At 42.3% G+C, this 18,637-nt stretch overlaps 6 protein-coding genes across 8 annotated transcripts; 3 read left to right on the top strand and 3 right to left on the bottom strand.

Moving 5' to 3' along the window:
- Positions 1-2,182: 2,182 nt before the first annotated feature.
- Positions 2,183-4,344, top strand: LOC129598518 (uncharacterized). The gene is made up of 5 exons (XM_055496472.1): positions 2,183-2,449; positions 2,554-2,723; positions 2,821-3,219; positions 3,465-3,707; positions 3,872-4,344. The coding sequence occupies exons 1-5, from the start codon at positions 2,372-2,374 to the stop codon at positions 4,047-4,049; spliced, it is 1,068 nt and encodes a 355-aa protein (XP_055352447.1). The 5' UTR covers positions 2,183-2,371; the 3' UTR covers positions 4,050-4,344.
- Positions 4,226-6,043, bottom strand: LOC129598519 (trafficking protein particle complex subunit 2-like protein). Its single transcript, XM_055496473.1, has 6 exons — positions 5,907-6,043; positions 5,543-5,702; positions 5,326-5,359; positions 5,014-5,101; positions 4,596-4,675; positions 4,226-4,537 (listed from the first exon to the last, which is right to left on the bottom strand). The coding sequence occupies exons 1-6, from the start codon at positions 5,937-5,939 to the stop codon at positions 4,498-4,500; spliced, it is 435 nt and encodes a 144-aa protein (XP_055352448.1). The 5' UTR covers positions 5,940-6,043; the 3' UTR covers positions 4,226-4,497.
- Positions 6,044-6,152: 109 nt separating this feature from the next.
- LOC129598508 (leukocyte receptor cluster member 1 homolog) lies at positions 6,153-8,763 on the top strand. Its single transcript, XM_055496456.1, has 6 exons — positions 6,153-6,459; positions 6,536-6,635; positions 6,815-7,051; positions 7,402-7,519; positions 7,907-8,328; positions 8,404-8,763. Exons 1-6 carry the CDS (start codon positions 6,437-6,439, stop codon positions 8,623-8,625), a joined length of 1,122 nt encoding a protein of 373 aa, XP_055352431.1. The 5' UTR covers positions 6,153-6,436; the 3' UTR covers positions 8,626-8,763.
- Positions 8,764-8,894: 131 nt separating this feature from the next.
- LOC129598509 (uncharacterized) lies at positions 8,895-10,454 on the bottom strand. Of its 2 annotated transcripts, none has more exons than XM_055496458.1 (3): positions 10,183-10,454; positions 9,627-9,894; positions 8,895-9,353 (listed from the first exon to the last, which is right to left on the bottom strand). In XM_055496458.1, exons 1-3 carry the CDS (start codon positions 10,335-10,337, stop codon positions 9,069-9,071), a joined length of 708 nt encoding a protein of 235 aa, XP_055352433.1. In that variant the 5' UTR covers positions 10,338-10,454; the 3' UTR covers positions 8,895-9,068. The 2 variants fall into 2 exon arrangements, with proteins under 2 accessions (XP_055352433.1, XP_055352434.1); XM_055496459.1 differs by having other exon boundaries at positions 10,189-10,454.
- Positions 10,455-11,963: 1,509 nt separating this feature from the next.
- LOC129598512 (protein FAM210A-like) lies at positions 11,964-18,516 on the bottom strand. 2 transcript variants are annotated; one of them, XM_055496464.1, is made up of 3 exons: positions 18,095-18,516; positions 15,913-16,775; positions 11,964-12,522 (listed from the first exon to the last, which is right to left on the bottom strand). In XM_055496464.1, the coding sequence occupies exons 2-3, from the start codon at positions 16,701-16,703 to the stop codon at positions 12,165-12,167; spliced, it is 1,149 nt and encodes a 382-aa protein (XP_055352439.1). In that variant the 5' UTR covers positions 16,704-16,775; positions 18,095-18,516; the 3' UTR covers positions 11,964-12,164. The 2 variants fall into 2 exon arrangements, with proteins under 2 accessions (XP_055352439.1, XP_055352438.1); XM_055496463.1 differs by lacking the exon at positions 18,095-18,516 and having other exon boundaries at positions 15,913-17,129.
- On the top strand, positions 13,502-15,734 carry LOC129598511 (leukocyte elastase inhibitor-like). The gene is made up of 3 exons (XM_055496462.1): positions 13,502-14,045; positions 14,333-14,942; positions 15,256-15,734. Exons 1-3 carry the CDS (start codon positions 13,647-13,649, stop codon positions 15,423-15,425), a joined length of 1,179 nt encoding a protein of 392 aa, XP_055352437.1. The 5' UTR covers positions 13,502-13,646; the 3' UTR covers positions 15,426-15,734.
- Positions 18,517-18,637: the final 121 nt, after the last annotated feature.

The raw sequence follows: 18,637 nt of genomic DNA, 5'->3' as shown, positions 1-18,637 counted from the left end.
ACAGTTGCTTTCTTAATTTTTAATGAAGCCCGGTACCGTGTTGATGTTATAATAATTATAGTGTGTACAATACGGAGTACTAGTAACAATTGTAAGTGCCAGTTATAATTAAAGCACTTCTACATATATTTCAATCAAACCTTTCCTGGAATTACATATTACAGCATATCTATATACTTGCATATCGTATGCTATCCCATGGGGCTACCGTACTACTCCACGTTAAGCAAATGCACCAGATATTTTCTTTATTTCTGTACGTACGTATTTCTCCATTTTACCACTCGCTTCACAAATCGTCGTACCTTGCAAATGCGCACTAAATTATATATATATTAAGAAAATGATCAATATTACGCGCGGCCTCCCCACAGTCTGGAGATCTCTCTAACCAAAAACTTTCAAAATCTGATACCACAGTTAGATCGGCCGTGGTCCAGAAGTGCGTCACATGACTTTTGTTTTGAATACGTCCGACCAGAATCGTGCCGGCACGAAGCCGCATATGATCCAACCCAGTTTCAAGGTGGCCTTGAAACTTTGAAAAATTTTGCCTGGATACAATACGCAACATAAATTATTAAATACGCAAATTAAACGGAATAAAATGAACTTATTTTCGTACAACACCAACCACAAATTTAAGTAAGTAATCACAAGTTAGCCTACTATCGATTTTCGATGCCGGCACATTTGTAATATAATGGTTGGTCCTAACCATACGGGCAGCGGGCTGTTTGATTTTGCAGGACCACTCTTCTAAACAATTGCTAAAAGCAAAGAGCCGCATTAATTATTATTTTAAGGTGAGTGAGTGGCCGAGATACCTTCACTGACCAGCGAGCGAAATCGCTAATTGAGTGAGTGAGTTACCGAGCTACCACTGTCGTCTAGTGAGCAAAATCGCTAATCGAGTGAGTGAATTACCGAGCTATCACTACTGTCCAGTGAGCAAAATCGCTAATTGACATAGTGAGTGACCGCTACGTGAATGTGTAACCGAGCTATTCATTGATTCGGCCCTGGATTACAAGAAACGCGGAGGCGAAGCGGCATCTGCTTATTCTAAGCTAACGCTAACGCTAGCTACCTTCTAAGACCAAGTTAACGCTGCTTTCCAGTGTACGGAGCCCCTTAGGTGAACAAGTGACCGAGCTACCACTACTTTCCATTCCAATGCACAGAGCCCGTTAGTTGAACGAGTGATCAAGCTACCACTACTGTCCAATGCACAGAGCCCGTTAGGTAAACAAGTGACCGAGCTAACGCTGTTGTCCAGTGTTACGATTGACCGAGCTACCACAACAGTCTAGTGCAGACAGTCCCCCAGGTGAACGAGTAACCGAGCTACCACTACTGTTCTATGCACAGAACCCACTACCCTAGGTGAGCTAGTTACCGAGCTATCACTCCTTTCTAGTGGACAGAGCACATTAGGTGAGTGGGTGACCGAGATACCAGTAATGTCCCGTGTACGGAGCCCTTCAAGGTGAGCGGGTGACCGAGCTGCCACTACTGAGAAGAAGCATCAGGTTGGGGTTCAGTCTGGCGTTCAGAGAACCATGGATCTAGTGGAGAGATTTAATACTGATTTGAGAGAATCTGTAATTATTAAATGAAACCATTGTTTTTGCGCTTTTGCGATGTACCAATTATATTACCGCGAAATATAGATGTGATGCTAAAGTAAATATTCAATCGAAATCAAATAAAGTGGTCGTGAATCACAAGAAACGCGGAGGCGAAGCCGAGGCCGTTTCTTGTATATATATATATATATATATATATATATATATATATATATATATATATATATATATATATAGTACCTAATCGAAGCCTGAAGGAATTTTCCACAAAACCCCACAATACCAGTTAATTTTATACGGCGGTTTCTGTGGAATTATCTGTAAAACATGCCGTACATACAATTTGAACTTCTACATCCAGTCATATCTTTTGAGCGTGTATGATTACATTTTGGGATCTGCCGCCCGCAGTTTTTTACGTTCGTGGGTAGTGCTACATATCACTGTACGCAGTGATTCTGAGTAAAACTTTGCCGGATGCTAAAAAAAGCAGCGCACACGTGCAAACAGTAGCTGACACTACTATTAACTTGACGTACCATGTCTGAAAGCATGAGCAAAAAGCTGCACATACTTTCGCTCTTTACTATAGCTCAGTATTCCACAAAAATTTAACGTTTCTTAGCATACTGCGTCGTAATGTTTCAGTTTATATGGATTTTCTGGTCTGAACCATATGCTTTTCCTATTATCAAGTTTTTTGTTAATCTAGTACTCTGTGACTTCTGTTTTCTTGCTAATATACGTAGCTGGTACCACATAATTTTCGCGTCAGCATACTTATGGACAAATTGTGGATTCGAGTGTGCAACCAACGTGCTAACGCTAACAATGATGACTGCACTTGTGGATTATACAAGGTTCTATTATATACGCCACATATCTATGCAGAAAATCTTTATGTTTTGAAAACAAAACAAAACTGCGAATCAAAACTTGGGACTTTCTGTTGTTGTGCTTACAGAAATGTTTTCCGTGCATCGTTCACAGCCGCACTGGCAACCGAAACGAAAACTACACCAGATCCAATAGTGAACCAGAAAACAGCTGTTGCTCATTTGCCGACCTACCCATCGACGTTCTAATTGAAATCTTCAAGTACTTCGACTCTGTAGAACTGCACAAGCTTTCAGGGTGAGAATAATTACCGGTTAAGTATTTGTCCTTCTGCGGCAAATTTTAGAGTACACAGCAACATGATTCGGTGGCGGTCAATAAGCTTAATTTGCAGAGTGTGCCGCATGTGGAATGCTGTGATATCCGACTTTTTTCTCCGCCGCACCGTACACTTAACGCTGGAACGGCGCGACAAAATGATCCACTCCGTGTTCTTGGGAAACGGCCGGTTTGAGTGGTACAAACACGTATTCGGTTTGCTGCTGGGCCCGGAAACTCGCAGTCTGACTTTCGTCGCGGCACCAGCATCCGTCGCACCGGAAATTGACACCTCTGACATCAGCCAGTATTACTTTGCCGTGTACCACGACTTCGAGCGCATCTTCAACCATCTAGCCGCATGCCGGCCACAAGTTACTGAGAAATTCTGCACAGTGACCTTCGTGAACTTGTTGCTACCAATGGAAGCCTTTCAGTATAATTTTCCTGAGTGGATTAAAGAAATCAGACTCAAGTACGTACAACATTGTACCGTGCATCGATAAACTTAAAATAAACTACTGTAAAATTGTTTGGTTTTTAGTGCGATATTTGCGTTCTTCCAAGTTTCTTTTCGTAGTTCGTATTTTCGCACTACTGTCTCCAAGTTCACTTAAAAAAATTTGTGTTACACGCTGTCTCGTATAAAACTTGCATGTAATGAGACTGCATGCAAGTATGCGTAGAAGTTTAGAAGGAAAACACTAATAATTCTTTTAGAAAGTGCGTCTTAGCGGCTTCCTTTTTGAATGGTCTGGGTTCTTGGTGGGGCGAGCAACAGGAGATATTACAAGTGGACGTTGATGATCACACCATTGAGATTACCGAGTGGAAAGACGAAGCAGCCAGCTGGGATTTTGTTGCCAAAATTGCCGGACCGTTGAACGAATTTCAAGAAGCGGCGGTTATGGAAGTACTGAACAGTGAAAGAAGTGCATGGGATATCGTTAAGCTCTTGGCATGGTACGACTGATGAATCCCATTAATTTTCTGATACCGGTATTTACATTTACTTTCGAGGTTATTTACCAAATTCGTTGGTACAAATTTTTGTTAAGTTTGTGAAGAAATTTCGATCTGAACAAATTGAAAAATTCATCTTAACATAATGCAGGTTTGTGCTTTAGGAGTGAAGATCGCTACCAAGACTTTCTCGAACTGGAGATCGCCGCTGCAGACTTGGCCATCAGCGTGGATATTTTACGAGGTTTTAAACTTTCAACACAACACCTTCTGCTGTGCTATGTCAATCATGGTCCTACCTCGGAAGCACCGCTCAATGCAGAAAACGCCGGTTTTTACTAATGTGAAGATAAATTTTAATAATGCCCTACGCCAGCAAAGGATGGAGAAATCAGGTGGTCGTTCAGTAACGGTTAACTTCTCCTAACGTTTCTATGTGTTAAAACAAGACAGCAGCATCAGATACACTGGAATCTAAACGCGCTCTGTTCCCAACAATGAAATGGTTTTTTGAGGTATGACAAATGCAACCTTTAGCTTTAATTTGCCACAATACATCATTTGACTTCGTTTTGCACCACCGACGGTATTGCTGAATATGCGAATTACGAATATACTTATCTAACTTAATGGCGACGTAAAAATACAATACAGAAATACAAAACACAATTTTTACTATAATAAATCGGCGTTGCGAAGAAAACGCAATAGAAGTATAAAAGCTGCGATGAAATAATGTGTACCAAAGAGAAATCTATCACAGAAAAGCTTGTACTCCCTTTTGGGTGTTTCAGCTTTTTATCATTGTCTCCACAAACTCATGGAATGACCTGCAAGAGAAACATTCCTACACCAATTAACAGGAAGCATTTTGCAAGTACTACTCACTTGGAACTGATGGGCTGTCCCAGTTCGTAAAAGGGATTCATTACCATATTCGCATAGGCAACGTGCAACCGACGGAACAACTGCAAGCGCAAAAACAGCATTTCAATGTATTACCTAATTAAGCAAATTCGTGAATTAGATAAAAAAACAGAATTATTATAACACAGCAGCATCTGTCGACAAGATAAGCAACACTGCATTCGTCATTCATCCTGTAACTACCCAGAATAACATGGGAGAGTACCACTTTTGCATAATCATGATATAATAATGTAAGTAATTCATTCAACCGTCAATTTTTAGTTTCGCACTGCATTATAGATCCCAGCCAGTATTTTCGGCAGATTTAACTGAAAGTGTAAACTGTAAACAGCATAAAAAGTTATAAAGCTACAGTTTAAACCATAGCACAGCTTACGGCGCGTATCTCATTCTCCCTCAGTGCGGTATTGGCCGATTCAACCACCAGGATCATCTTAGTTTTTGTGCAGGTACAGTAGGCATAGCTATAAAACAATGGAACAGAAAAATTAATCTCTGAAAAGATTTAATAATATATATATACATAAACTACGCACAGTCCAAGAAAATACAGTATGCATGGAAATACAGTAGTAAAAAATTATGGAAATCCTGCAAATACTTATTTATGCAGAGAAGTATTACACACAGAAGTATTACACTCAACTGCAGTTAAATAACTTTGAGCAATTTAATGAAAACCACATACACTCTGACTTCATCAGAAGATGGGTACAGCAAGCCTGCAAAAGTAAGCAAATCATTGATCGCTCGATCGGAAGGTGCACATAAATGATAACAGTATGTACAACTACAGACACAGTACAGTACGGTAATCTGCCAACATTAACAATGTCGCACCTCCAGCTAAACTGCTCAATTTTAATATCTACGGGTAATAATAAAATGACTCCAGTTATCCTCACCCAAATAGAGATCGCGCAGGTCTCCCGACGATATTGAACCGGGAGTTTTCTGCGATGGCTGTGTTTTCTCTTCCACGACGTCCAGAGCCGAATGGAGGAGATAGTGGAATTTAATGGGCTCCTGGATGGAGGAGCTGATTTTGATCAGCAGCGGCTGATTCTGTGCAGTAATAAATAAAGCTATTATCAAACGTGATACTTTATCGGTATTACTTATTTTACATACTAGTAACGTAAGTAACTAGCGTAATAATGTAATGTAAGTCACAGTAACTGCGTGATAGAGGGCCCTAACAATAAGAACACAAATGACAAACCGTGATTCCGTGAATGTTGTGCACATAATGACGGACACTTAGCTCACCTCTGCACCCATAATTCCGATACACAGAGCCATCTCCAAGTGTGAAATGTGTGAAATTTAGTAAAAAACGTCAAAAGAGACGGTGAAAACTGAAAAGTACAGTAACAGTACTCAAATTACTAAAAACAAAAATTTTCGGAGGAAATCAAAGATTCAGGTTCCACGGCCCTAACGGGCGGCAGCTACTAGGATATTCCATTTCACTTCCGGTTGGAAGTTACAATAATTATCAGCAAAAGGTTTTCGGGTGTCTCTGCTCCTGGTTTCAACATCTGGAGCGTGTTTGTTTTGGTTTTTAAAGTTCTGGTTGGTAGCTTTACAAATAAACAGCTGATCCGTTATTCCGAGCTTTACAGTTGACTGCGGTAGTTTCCATAAATTTTGGTTCTGTTTCGTTTGAACTCTGACATTCTGCTGCTGTTCTGATTCTTCTGAATGCAGAACCCGAGGAAAGGGTAACCCGAAGCCCGGGGGTAACCTGAGGAAAGTCTGGAAGAGCTTGGATTTGATGTTGTGCCAACAGTGCCATCATGAATATTCTGCCGAAGAAAAGGTACTTACGTTATATCTTGGTGACTCGGTATAGATAACGTTGGGCGGGATATGTTGAATTGATTATTGATGTGTAGATGGCATGTTCGCACCAAAGACAACATCGCTCGAGTGCGTCGTGACGAAGCCCAAGCAGCCGAGGAGGAGGAAGAACGCCAGCGACGCATCGCGTTAGCCGTGAGATTCTGATAAAAACCATAACAAAGCACACAGATTTTCATGCTTCCTGCTTATTTATTTATGATAAGAAATAAAAAAATGATTGCAAGTTCCTAATACTGAAGTATTGGCTGATCCGCAGCTGGTTGTGAAGCTTGATGTTTTCGGGATTCTTTGCTTACAATGCTACTTCGTAGGAACAAGAAGCACGCACAACTCTCCTGCGGGAGAAAGCCAAAGCCCGGAATGCAGTGCTGTTGGGTGAGAAGTTTGTCAGTGAGTCTGCTTCGTCCCTGCCTGCTGAGGACGCTGACAACGAGGATATTCGTGATGCCACCGTTGTCAGTGCAGAGGGTTTTCTATCCGAGATCTTTCCTTCCGATCAGGGAGCACAGGAACATGTCAATCTGTTCACAGATGCGGAGAAATTCGGGGTAATTCGACGCAGAAATATTAGAGCAACTGAACATATTAAGTGGCTTTGTTGGTATTTGGTAAATTCATTGCTCGTTACGTCTGGCAAAAGGAAGGGTAAAGCATTGGCTGAATGGTTTTGTGAGTGCACTCACTACACTGTAGTTCAGTGCTTATGCTTATGAATAGCATGGTGTTTAATACTTGTTAATCACCGTATGGCCAAAAAGCTTATACTTCCGACTTTCAACGGAGTTTGTTTTGCCATTTTAGTACGTTTGAAATTTCTGTTAGATTGTAAGAATTTGTTTTGAGAATACGCGTTTCATGCTTTTTCTCTCGGATTTGACCTCGGACTTGTGTCTTACAGAAGGGATCCACTGTCGTCAATGCGGAACATGAGGCCGAGAAACGTGCGGAAAAGGAGAAGTATGAAAAGAGCATTGGCTACCTCACGTATCTTGGACAGAGTGCACAAGAAGCACAACGTAAGTGCTGAAGGAGATGATGTACAGTACGAGTACTGCTAGAGTCTGGCAGCTAGAATGACCGCGTATGCCTTTTATATGCATCGTATAACACCAGATGGCGATGTCGTTTCTGTCCTGGAAGCTCGCTGTGTATTTTGATTGTGTTGTCTTTTAATTCAAAGTTTTAATCAGAACAAAATGAAGGGTAATTGAGCATTTTTAACGGGATGTTGAGGATTTGTTGTCTGATTAATAGCCGAATTATCTGTTGTTCAGCCGAATTAGCAAATGCTCCAGGGATGGGTTTGTTGCATAGTTTGTACGAATTTTGTTCGTATTTTCATTTTAATTTGTTGTATACACTACGTGATTGCAACTTCACAAACGCATTCCTATCATCTGCAGATGCTGCACCTTGGTACGCTCTCTCTCATGATGAACGCCGCGACATCCCGACCTCCAGCGGCTTAACCATACCGCATCGCGTTGAACCGCAAATTAAATCCTCCGATGACAAAATCAAGGATTTCTACGATCCAATCAACGCGATAAAGGCCGCTGCAAAGCGGGATTCCGCTCGAGAGGTTAAGCGCACACAACCGCAATTTCCGCCTCGTGCCATAGCGTTTACCCCGGCTAACTCTTCTACACGGAAAGATATTATTCGTGCGGATAATGCAATGATTAAACGTGAATCATCGCCTAGTCCGTCTCGGAAATCAAAGAAGAAACACAAAAAGCGGAAGCATGCAGATGCGACGGAGGATGATCCAGTCTCTACTGCATCGATTCCTTCCGCCGCCGTCGCGTCACAAAACATCAACCAGGTAAAGCCGTTGTTAAGCTGTTAAAGTAATAGTTGTGAGATTGTCATGATAACAAAATGGATTCTGTTGTTTTAGTCAAAAAGCATAGAAACCCTGCGAGCTGAACGTTTGCGGCGTGAAGCGGAAGAGAAGAGACGAACGCTGCAGCTTTTGGCAGTGAAAAGTGGTGCGCCCATTAAGTCGGAGCCGGTGCCTGCTGATGATCGGAGTCGGACGTCCAGAGGCTCGCAGAAGTATAATTCTCAGTTTAATCCCCATATTGCTCGGCAGAATGTCGATAATAGATATGGGTACTGATACAAAATTTAGGTTAGGATATGATTTTGTTAAAGGTGCCGCTGTTTACTTAGTACCTAGTGTTTTTATGTGGAAATGGTTGATGTTGTACGCTTATGCCATGCTACCTAATACGGTGTGTATTAAAGCGGTCGAGCATTTGTGCAACTGCAGTCGTAATTTGTAGTGCGTAGGTTTGTGATTAATATTTATTCCTGTAGAGTGCCCCAATCGACTAATCTGAAGCTTTTTTAAGCTTGGAAGTGATGTACTTATTTAACAAGCGCAAGTACAGTAATGTTCGCTTTATTCGATCACAGTGCAATTCGGATTTTTTCTTTTGCTTTTTACGCTTAGCCGTTTCCAGCGCGTTCACAATAAATTCGTGTAATATAAAAACTTGAAGTACAAAAAAGCATCACCGAGCTATGATACAGGAGCCGTATAAAACCTGTCGGATTAAATTAGTACTTCTTGGAGTAGGACGATCGGTGTCCATAGCTGGGAGCGTAGGAATCATAGCCAGATCCATAGCTGCCGCCATAGTTGCTCTTGTGCTCATAACCATGACCGTAGCTGTCATAGTTGCTGCTGTGCTTGTTGTCGTAGCTGTTGTATTTGTTATCGTAACTGTTGTAGCTCGATCCGTAGCTGGGCGCCTTGTAAGAGTCATAACCGTAGGATTGTTTGTTGTCGTACGAGTTGTAGTTGTATTCCTCCTTGTAGATGGGGTTGCAGTAGCTGTCGACCTACACAGGACAATGGGGGAAGCTTATTAAAAGGTTGTTTAAAAAATCAAATTCATATTGTCCACCGCTAATTAACGTGGAATTTCTCAATACCCAAAAGCAAACATTATAATTTTTCAATTTGCATTAGATTGGTGTTTGTCGTTAAACGTCTCGCCCGTGTCGTCAACGGTGACAGGGTGCACGTTTGCATACGAGTTACTTCCACGAGTAAGTGATGGACACAATGTGTTAAGTACATAGGCCGAAGTTGTACAAGTGCTTGGTACGTACTTTGAAATGCCAATCACAGACTCCCAGGTAGTTGTTGAAGCGGGTGTACGGTGGGCAGTAGAGGATGTCCAGACGGCCATCAGCCTGGCAGACGGAGTATGATTTGCAATCGTAATTGGCATTTCCGGTCACTCCCGGGTATTGACCGTAGCAGCTCTGTGTCACGTAGGGTGTGCCATAGGATTCGTAGTTGCTGTAGCCGGAATCGTAGCTGCGAGGAGCATAGCCGGAGCTGCCGTAGGAGTTGTACTTGTTGTAGCTGTTGTACCTGTGCAGAATATTAACCATATAAAGAGTCACTTTCCCGGTCATCCAGAAGTTACATACATATACATATGAGGCGTTAATTATCATTTCGAAAGCGAAGTTATGGAGGATTAAGTAAATTAAATGGAATGAATAACTGAATCTTAAAAAGCGATATTTATTGCTGTGATACGGAATAATGTATTCATTAAGGATCTGGCATGCGATTGGTTGGCGACACATGTCGCAAGTTCCAACAACACAAAACAATGGCTAAGCAAAATTGCACAAGCAACCAGACACACGGTACCCGTACGCGCTCTCAGCAGCAACCGGCTGTTCGACGGTGGTTTGAGCATTGGCAGCGGCAGCCTGTACTTCCGAGGTTCCCGAAGTGGCGGGAACGGCAGCAGCCAGAGCAGCGGATGCCAGGCAGGACACCAGTAACAGCGAAATAACGGCCATGGTGGATTTGCACAGATTACCGGATTTCTCGCACTAAACGTGGATACAGCGGCTTAGCAGCGAGAAACGGTAGAGAAGAGCAGGAGCTAGAAGACGAAACTGATGCTGTTGGTGATGCACGATGGGGCTTTAAATCCTCCCGGATGTTGACGCGGCTGTGCAGCACGGGTACGTATGCGACAGTCGTACATGTGCAGGTGTGTTGTGAGACGGATCCAAGAAGCGTCCAATTAAGCTAGAACGAGTACCAGCACTCGTGGGTCGATGGAAGGACATTATTAGTTACATGTACTACGGTAATGGGGAACAAGTGGCCTGTCTTGTCCGGACATAACGCGTTCATGCTATATGGATCATAGCGGACAGACTCACTGGACAAGCATCACTTCCACTGCGTATGCACGTTGCTAGCATCACTGCAGTGCCGTTACGAATTATGATTGTGGGTAAACATCGTCATGGACCCGGCGACAAACTCACGAGCTATCTTGTCCACTGAAGATTACTTGTTAATCATTTCTAATTCATTCATAATTGCTGGTATGTCTGCGACTCTGCACTCTGCAGCAGTACCCGACGCAGTAAACTCTATATAAAGCGGCGATTAATGCGGATATAGAATGCAATTATTGATATGCGGGGTGAAGTTGTTGTTGAAGTGTGTGGGGGCAATAGCTTCCAAAGCATACATAAACATTTATCACGTGGCAGTGATGGCACGATAGAAATTTTATAGGCTTGTGTACGTTTAACTCTTTTTCCTTTCATTCAACTTCAGTTACTGTTGCATCCGACATCTGCGCAGAATCTTCGAGTCTTAAATAGGAAGAAACGCGTTTCACTGCAGGCGACATAACACACAAAAGCAGGTGACCTTTCCTAATCAGAACGAAATTTACGCAGTAGATTGGTGTATGTTAGAATCAGAAATAAGAATGAGTTTTCATAAAAACGATTAATTTGGTTTCAACCTCAGATAAGTTAAGTATAGCTTCTCTTATTCAAATTACGCACGTACTGAATTTTTATGTTTCGCTACTCACACTTGGTTAGCGTAACCCTTGGAGTCTGAATATTACAGTAGGATTTCAAAAGAAGGACCTAAATAGTAAATACGCCGTATCTCTACTTGTTTTGTTGCAGTCGTTCGTTTAAGAACAATTATTGTTCATGTAGCATCATTATTGCCGCGCTTCTACCCTAGATCTTTGTTGATGGTTGCGTGATGCTTGAAAACTCAGTACCACCTACGAGTAGAAACTGAGAACTACCTACTTCTAGCGTCAGTGCTTTCCGTGCAAAATTTTTATTTTTAAAATAGCATTTATTGTGTGGCTGTAATTTAATTATTTCTGATAAATATGATTTACTTTCCGTACCACGTGCTTTAGCCGCAAATATCTTCGAACGAACAGTTTGCATTAATTATGCCAAGAGTTCTGAGTAATCCACCTGACAAGGTGTCACTAATGCCTAGTACGCTGCGCCGGCGCGTACATCGTACGGGACGCGCGACCGGTTCTCAGTGATGCATGTCCAGCGCGAGTGGTCATCACTCTGCGAGCTATTCTCACGAGTATTATTAGCATATTACAGTACGCTCATCGCCACTCAGCGCAGCCCATCATCTTTTTATCAAAATTTAATGACTGGAACCACTATACGCATCACTCGTTGCCTCCCAAACAAAAAACGCTCTAGTAAGTCACACACAGTGCAGTTGTCGATCGCCACATGTACAATACATAATACCAATTTAGCAACATAATTACAAAAAGACTTTCCTAAGAAAGCCCAAAACAAAAGACTACCAAGGCACAATCACAATCAATCCCGTTTTATTTTCCCATTGGGGGCCGCATCTTTCTTCAGCTTTCCGTACTTATCCCGAATCCGGCTGAGGCGACGTCGCCCCCGTCGCGACAAGACTTTGAGTTTCTCTCCGCGGTCTTTGATCATCTCCTTGATCTTGGCTGCACTGGGCACCGGCTTGATGTAGCCGCGTTTCGTTAGATAATTAATAGCGACTGTTGTGGCTCCCAGAGTGACCGAGTAGCGCAGTGGGGTGGCTAACTTGTACATGGCAAAAGCGGCGGCTAAGTGACCGGCTCCAGATTTACGAATGTAACCAATCCAAGTCTCACTGACGCCCATTTTCTCCAGCATGGGGATCACATCCACGCCTCTACAAAAGCAAACTAATTGTTTGTATACGCAATTAAAGGGATATAGTGAATGCCATAAAAACCTGCAATTTTAATTAACGCCATAAAATTAAGCGATATTCAACGCCAGCTGAGCCGTGAGGTTTTCAGTCTGGACTCTAAAGACAGTAATTACAGCGATTCACGATTAGGACCAACTATTTTTTATTATAATATCCTACGGATTTTCTAACTCGTTATAATTAACATCTTTCAGTATACTACCAGATTTTTTGGGGGCTCCTAACGTAGCACAGCGTAGAATATTTGCTTCTACGTACTCTACAGATATTCGCGTTCAATAAATTCATTATTCATGGACATTTACGGATTCTTAGTCGAGACTCGAGAGGTACTCGTATTATGAACTTATCTTCTATGTACATGTAACGAACCCCAGCTGTATTACCCTACTAATGGTAAGTAATTGGTACGAGTACCTTTTTCAAAATAAACATTTTTTGTGTGCCCTGCTATAACTATTAAACGTCATTCACAACAAAATTACTGAAGTTTCAATTTTAACGGTATTCCTTCGGAGATCAAGCAAACAACTTTGCATGATCGATATCGGCACCTTATGTTATTCGCAATAATGGCTCATTATTTTCGACCTAATCTGTTTGGTCTATTCAGCAGTTAAATATCGGCGTGCAGACCGAATTCTGCCAAAATTTCACATTAAACTGTCCATAAAACTTTCGTTTAACTGTGTGACTTCCACCATGACTCCCGTATTAAATACAAAACAGCCAACTCCACTTCCAGACACCGCACTTCCTAGTCAAAGAACTACCGTTTGCCACTCGCGACTACCCAACCTTACCCAGCCGAACCGAAACGGCACCAAGTGATTCACAACAACAAATACAAGAATTTATTGATCCAATCGTCTGCAGCTCCCAGGCACGAACATAAACCCAACCCAATTGATATGCTATATAGTATACACCACCCTGACACAGAAAAGTGAAAACCGGTTCAATTTGCAATTCTGCACGGCCGCTTTCGATATTTAACTTCCAGCATTCTGCACCACAGTCTATTCATTTCCACCAGTGTAATCTTATCTTCCCTTCAACAGCTCCCACCCAGCACCGCTACTATGGAGGACCTGAAGAATGCTACGGACGAGTTCTCCCTGAACCTATACCATGCCATCACTTCCGACCCGAAAAAGGCGAATAAGAATATCTTTGTATCTCCGTTGAGCATTCAATCCGCTTTGCTACTGACATATCTTGGCTCCGATGGAGAAACCAAGGCGGAAATCGAATCCACCCTGCAGCTGCAAAAGTTCAGTGGGAAAGAGGAAGCACTGTTGAATCAGTATAGCGATGTCCTAAACGTCTTCGTTCCCAGTAAGAACGAAAAGGGAGTTAACAATTTCGAGCTATCCCTGGCCAACAAAGCGTACTTCCAGCAAGGACAACCACTAAAGGAAGGATATGTTCGGGCTATCAAACAAAATCTGAACAGCGAATTGGGAGAAGTCGATTTCCAAGTAAGATCCACCAACGACCGGTAATTTCGACAAAAATTCATTTGTAGGCTAGCACCTGCTAAAACAGTTTCCAAGTTTAATGCAATATACCTGTTTTTTAAAGCAACCAGCACTTTAGTTCAATTTTTTTGCGCAAGCACATAAAAGACAGACTAATTTATAAAGGAAACCAGTTTTCACATTTATCAAGAAAATACACGCATAAAGTAATCAGCGCTTATTTTAGAAAAAGCGCAATGATAATAATATATTGTTTTATATGTGCTTAAAAAATGAAAATTTTTCAGGGCAATGCTGTCAAGGCGGTGTCTGAGATCAATCAGTGGGTGGAAGGGAAGACGAACAACAAAATAAAAGATCTAGTGACCACTGACGCGGTGGGGCCTGACACTGCGTTTGTTCTCGTCAACGCCATCTATTTCAAAGCGGACTGGCTGAGCAAATTTGAATCGGCCAACACCAAAAAAGCAGATTTCTACAATCTGGACGGCAGCACGAAACCCGTAGAACTCATGTACCAGAAGATGAAGACCCACATTGGGGATACCGACTTCCTGTCTGATGATTCCAAAATCAACCTTCCACCGTACCAACTTCTGAAGCTGCATTATAAGAACGAAGAGCTGTCCATGCTGATTATCTTACCCAGGGAAAAAGACGGCCTAGGTGCGCTTGAGAAAGAATTGACTGTCGAAATTCTGAATGATATACAGAAGAAAGTCTGGAAACGGGATGTTATGGTCTACTTCCCGAAATTCAAGCTGGAAGAGCAATACCAAATGAAGCCCGTGCTGGATAAAATGGGAATTAAAGGACTGTTCAGGAATGCAAATCTGTCCCGATGCACGGATGACCCGCGAGTCCATTGCAGCGAAGTTATTCACAAAGCTTTCGTCGGTAAGAATTAAGGATGGCTAATTGCAAGGAGAGTGCTTTACTTGCACTGATAAATTGTACAACCGCTTCTGTAGCTGCAGAAAGGTCTTAATGAATTCATTAAGACCTTTCCTAATGGTTATTCATTTAACACCAATAAACAAACAATCTTTCTACATACCATGTTACTTTCGAAATTAATCCTAACTAAACAATAGCCGACCCTTCTATTACACTTCTAAAATCAATTTTGAATACAATTTTATTGACCACAATTGTTCTAAAATCGGTTAAAAATACTAAGCCACAATCTGAAATTTTCTGCTATTTTCAGAGGTGAACGAGGAAGGAACGGAAGCAGCAGCCGCGACGGCAATGGTGATGATGACGCGGTCTATGCCACCACCACCAGTAGAATTCCGCGCGGATCATCCATTTATCTTCGCCATTCGCCATGAGAAAACAGGACTGATCGCTTTCATGGGACGCGTTGGACAATTGTAATCATTCATCTGTGCCGCCTTGCGCAGCACACACTTTCCCTTTGACGTTGATCTAACATTGTGCTTTTCTGCTTATTATGCAAAGCGATCTATATTTTATAACTGCAGCTACTTATCACTTCGGCTGACTGCTTGGTTTTACATTAAGATTTACACAAACAGAAAACCGGTCGTAAATTTGCCGCATGCTTCTGTCTGTGCCCTGTGGCTGTGGACTATTGCGTAAGCCTCCTAGCCTTGTGTATGGGCTCGCAGTGATTTCATACCTTGCATACCATTAAAAAAAGAAGCATAGAAGCTAAAAAAAGAATGCTGCCTCAAATACCAAATTAATTTTATCGGTTTATATTGAATTTTTTCCAAAATTCAATAAATAGGAAATTCAAAATTAGAAACCATAAACAAGTTGCAGCAACCTGAAAATTCAAAACTGGCGGCTCTTCATTACGATTAATTAAATTATACTAAAGCACGTACAATATCCTTACCTGGAAGCAAGAAAATAGAATCCTCCATACCACGTCACGCACAGCACGCCGTGCACGGGCAACAGCACATACCAGTACTTCTTATACATATCCTTAAATTTTGTCCACAACGTCACCTTCTTGTTCCCTTCCTCCTCTGCCTTCTCCGCGAGCCCCTCCGCATCCGCGCCGCTTTCCTTCCGCAACTGCTCTTCGGCGATGGTCGGAGCGGGATCCGGATCCCTCCGTCGGACATTTCTCTTGCCTTTCTCCAACAGTGCATAAAACTGATCAGCCTCTTGATTGTGAGGGTCGAACACGGTCTTCTGGTTGGCGTTATCCATGGGCGAAGCAGGAGAGGTCGACGCGGAAGTCCTGACTTCGTTCGAAGACTGCGCGCGTCCTTCCACAGATTTCGACATCATCCGGCGTCGGTCATCGTGTTTCTCCACATGGAAATGTCGGAAGTGGCCGCACGTTGTGCAGAAATACGCCGTGTGCTGACGGTAGACGGGGACGTGCGAAAGGAGCGACCAACGCGGTCCCAGCAGGGTTCGCTGTGGTGCAAGACTGCCTGACGAATGTATCGGAGTGGGGTGCGGAGCGTTTTGCTCACAATTCGACGTGGGAGAGATGGCTCTCAATTCTCCATGAAAATTTCGGGAGGTTTGGAAAGACGTCACGGCGAACTGGGGCTTCTGGAGAGCATGGAGCAGTCGGCCTGGCACAGTGTTCCAGTACAGAGATGATGTCAGGAAGGATGATAAATCCATTTGTTGAAATAAACGCAATGGGTTGCTGCTAGGAATCATTGTTGAAGAGAAGATGGCCAGTCAAAGACTCAAAACACGAAACTTTACTTGGGATAACACGTTTGTTTATGACTGAAAGAGTCAAAAATCAAAACAATGCACTGCGAAGAACAATTTCTTTCAAATCATTAGTCAGTCTATTGATTAGTCATTACAGATGATAGGTTCCGAAATGAATAGTGTGCGTTCTGGTATAGTCGACGATCTTTCCTGACCAAAGGTGCCAGTACGCACAACATCTATCGTAAATTCTTAACGTGGAAAAAAAGGAAAAAGTAAGAAACTAACAGAGAGAAGGCGGAAGATTTGGGAAAGCTTCTATTACGTTAGCGGTTAGATTCAAAATTCTTTGGTTGGTTTTTTAAGCCTTCTTTTTGGATGATTTTGCAGAAGTTTTGTTTGCCAAGCATACCCATGCCATGGTCTATGTATTACGCAGCTCTTTAATACCTCATGCAGTATTACCACAGAGACTGGTAATACATAGAGAGGCCATGTCAATCGAATCGCATGTAATGCAGCGTTCCGCTGTGCCGTTCAGCTTAAGACCCCCGCTTCGAACACGAATATCAGTGGCAGAAGTGCCACTTTTTGGCCATGCGGATTGGCTGTATTTACGTTAATGCGCAATTGTGGTTGGTTATCCAAATGCAACCAATCCGCACAGTCCTGTTTTGCTGCATGGATTGGTTGTATTCGAGCACATTTTGAGATACAACCGCCGTTCGTGGATGGTAGGCCAACGACAGGGGGTCTTAATCTGCACGGAAAACTGAATCACTTGCAAAGTATTGAGTGTCCTCTCTATGTATTACCAGTCTCTGTGGTATTACCTCATGCAGTTACGCTGCCCATGCTGTTTAACGAAAAATAATCGAAGCTGCCAGCCGATAAGCGGAAACAGGTCAAGTTGGTTGAAAAGCCTGCGATTTACTGCGGCTGGCAGCTCGTACCCTACCACTACGATAAAAATTAATACTCGTACCAGGACCTACTGTATACAGGCCTAATAAGAGGTTCGATGACGTCGAAGTAGATCAGACAGTTATCAATAGTTACCAATGCAGAACATCGGAATGCTGGATTGATTTGGGTTGATTTTCAGAGTTGCCGTTATTATTGAACACAGTTTGTAATACAAAATAAAATAAGTGAATTTTCTGAAACATATTTCTGCCACGAGATGGAAAAACAAGAGGAAAGTTTTAAACTGGGAAGTTTTTCTGCGATAACTGTTGTTTCCCCAGCTCACCTGCTGCTACGTCAAACACTGTCAACAATTTTTCGTTTACACTTTTGTTAGACCTCAGCATTAAGCATTCTTCGAAAACGGTCGAAGACTCAAACTCTCAAGACTCTAAAAACAATTTACGAAATCTAAGGAACCGTACAGCTAGAGGAGGACCAGATTCGTCGAATAAAATATCACTCAGACGCTTGATTTCCTCCAGTCAGCGCCTCAACAGTAAGTACTAATATAAGGGCTTCCTTCTGCTTCTTCGATCCATAAAAAGCCCCACGTTGGTATTACAACACGGAGATTAAGGAAAAAAATATATAATGCCTTCGTAGGTATTTAAAGCCGATAAGATTTCAGAAGAAAGTCAAATGCAACACAGCACAGCGTGCATGGAACAATACAGTGCAGTATGGCTTGAGCTACACGGTCGTTGCAGTAGTCTGCTTCTTTTTCAAATTCCACTTTGTAAAACCATCTTCCACGCTAGATTTTAATAATGATAAAACATAGACACATTTTACTCTTAAAACTCAAAGATTGTAAACCAATTTGAAACTAGAGAAGGTCGTAAAACGTAATAACTCACTATTTTCTGCACAGCTGCAGTGTTAAACCGTCTCATCTACTGCTACGTCATCTCGTACTGCACAGGCGTCATATTAGGCCTGTATACAGTAGGTCCTGCTCGTACTTA

This window comes from Paramacrobiotus metropolitanus, unplaced genomic scaffold, assembly GCF_019649055.1.
Source record: "Paramacrobiotus metropolitanus isolate TYO unplaced genomic scaffold, Prichtersi_v1.0 Parri_scaffold0000124, whole genome shotgun sequence".
NCBI lineage: Eukaryota > Metazoa > Tardigrada > Eutardigrada > Parachela > Macrobiotidae > Paramacrobiotus > Paramacrobiotus metropolitanus.
Note: the sequence above shows the minus strand (reverse complement) of the source record. Positions and strands in the feature narration are given on the sequence as shown.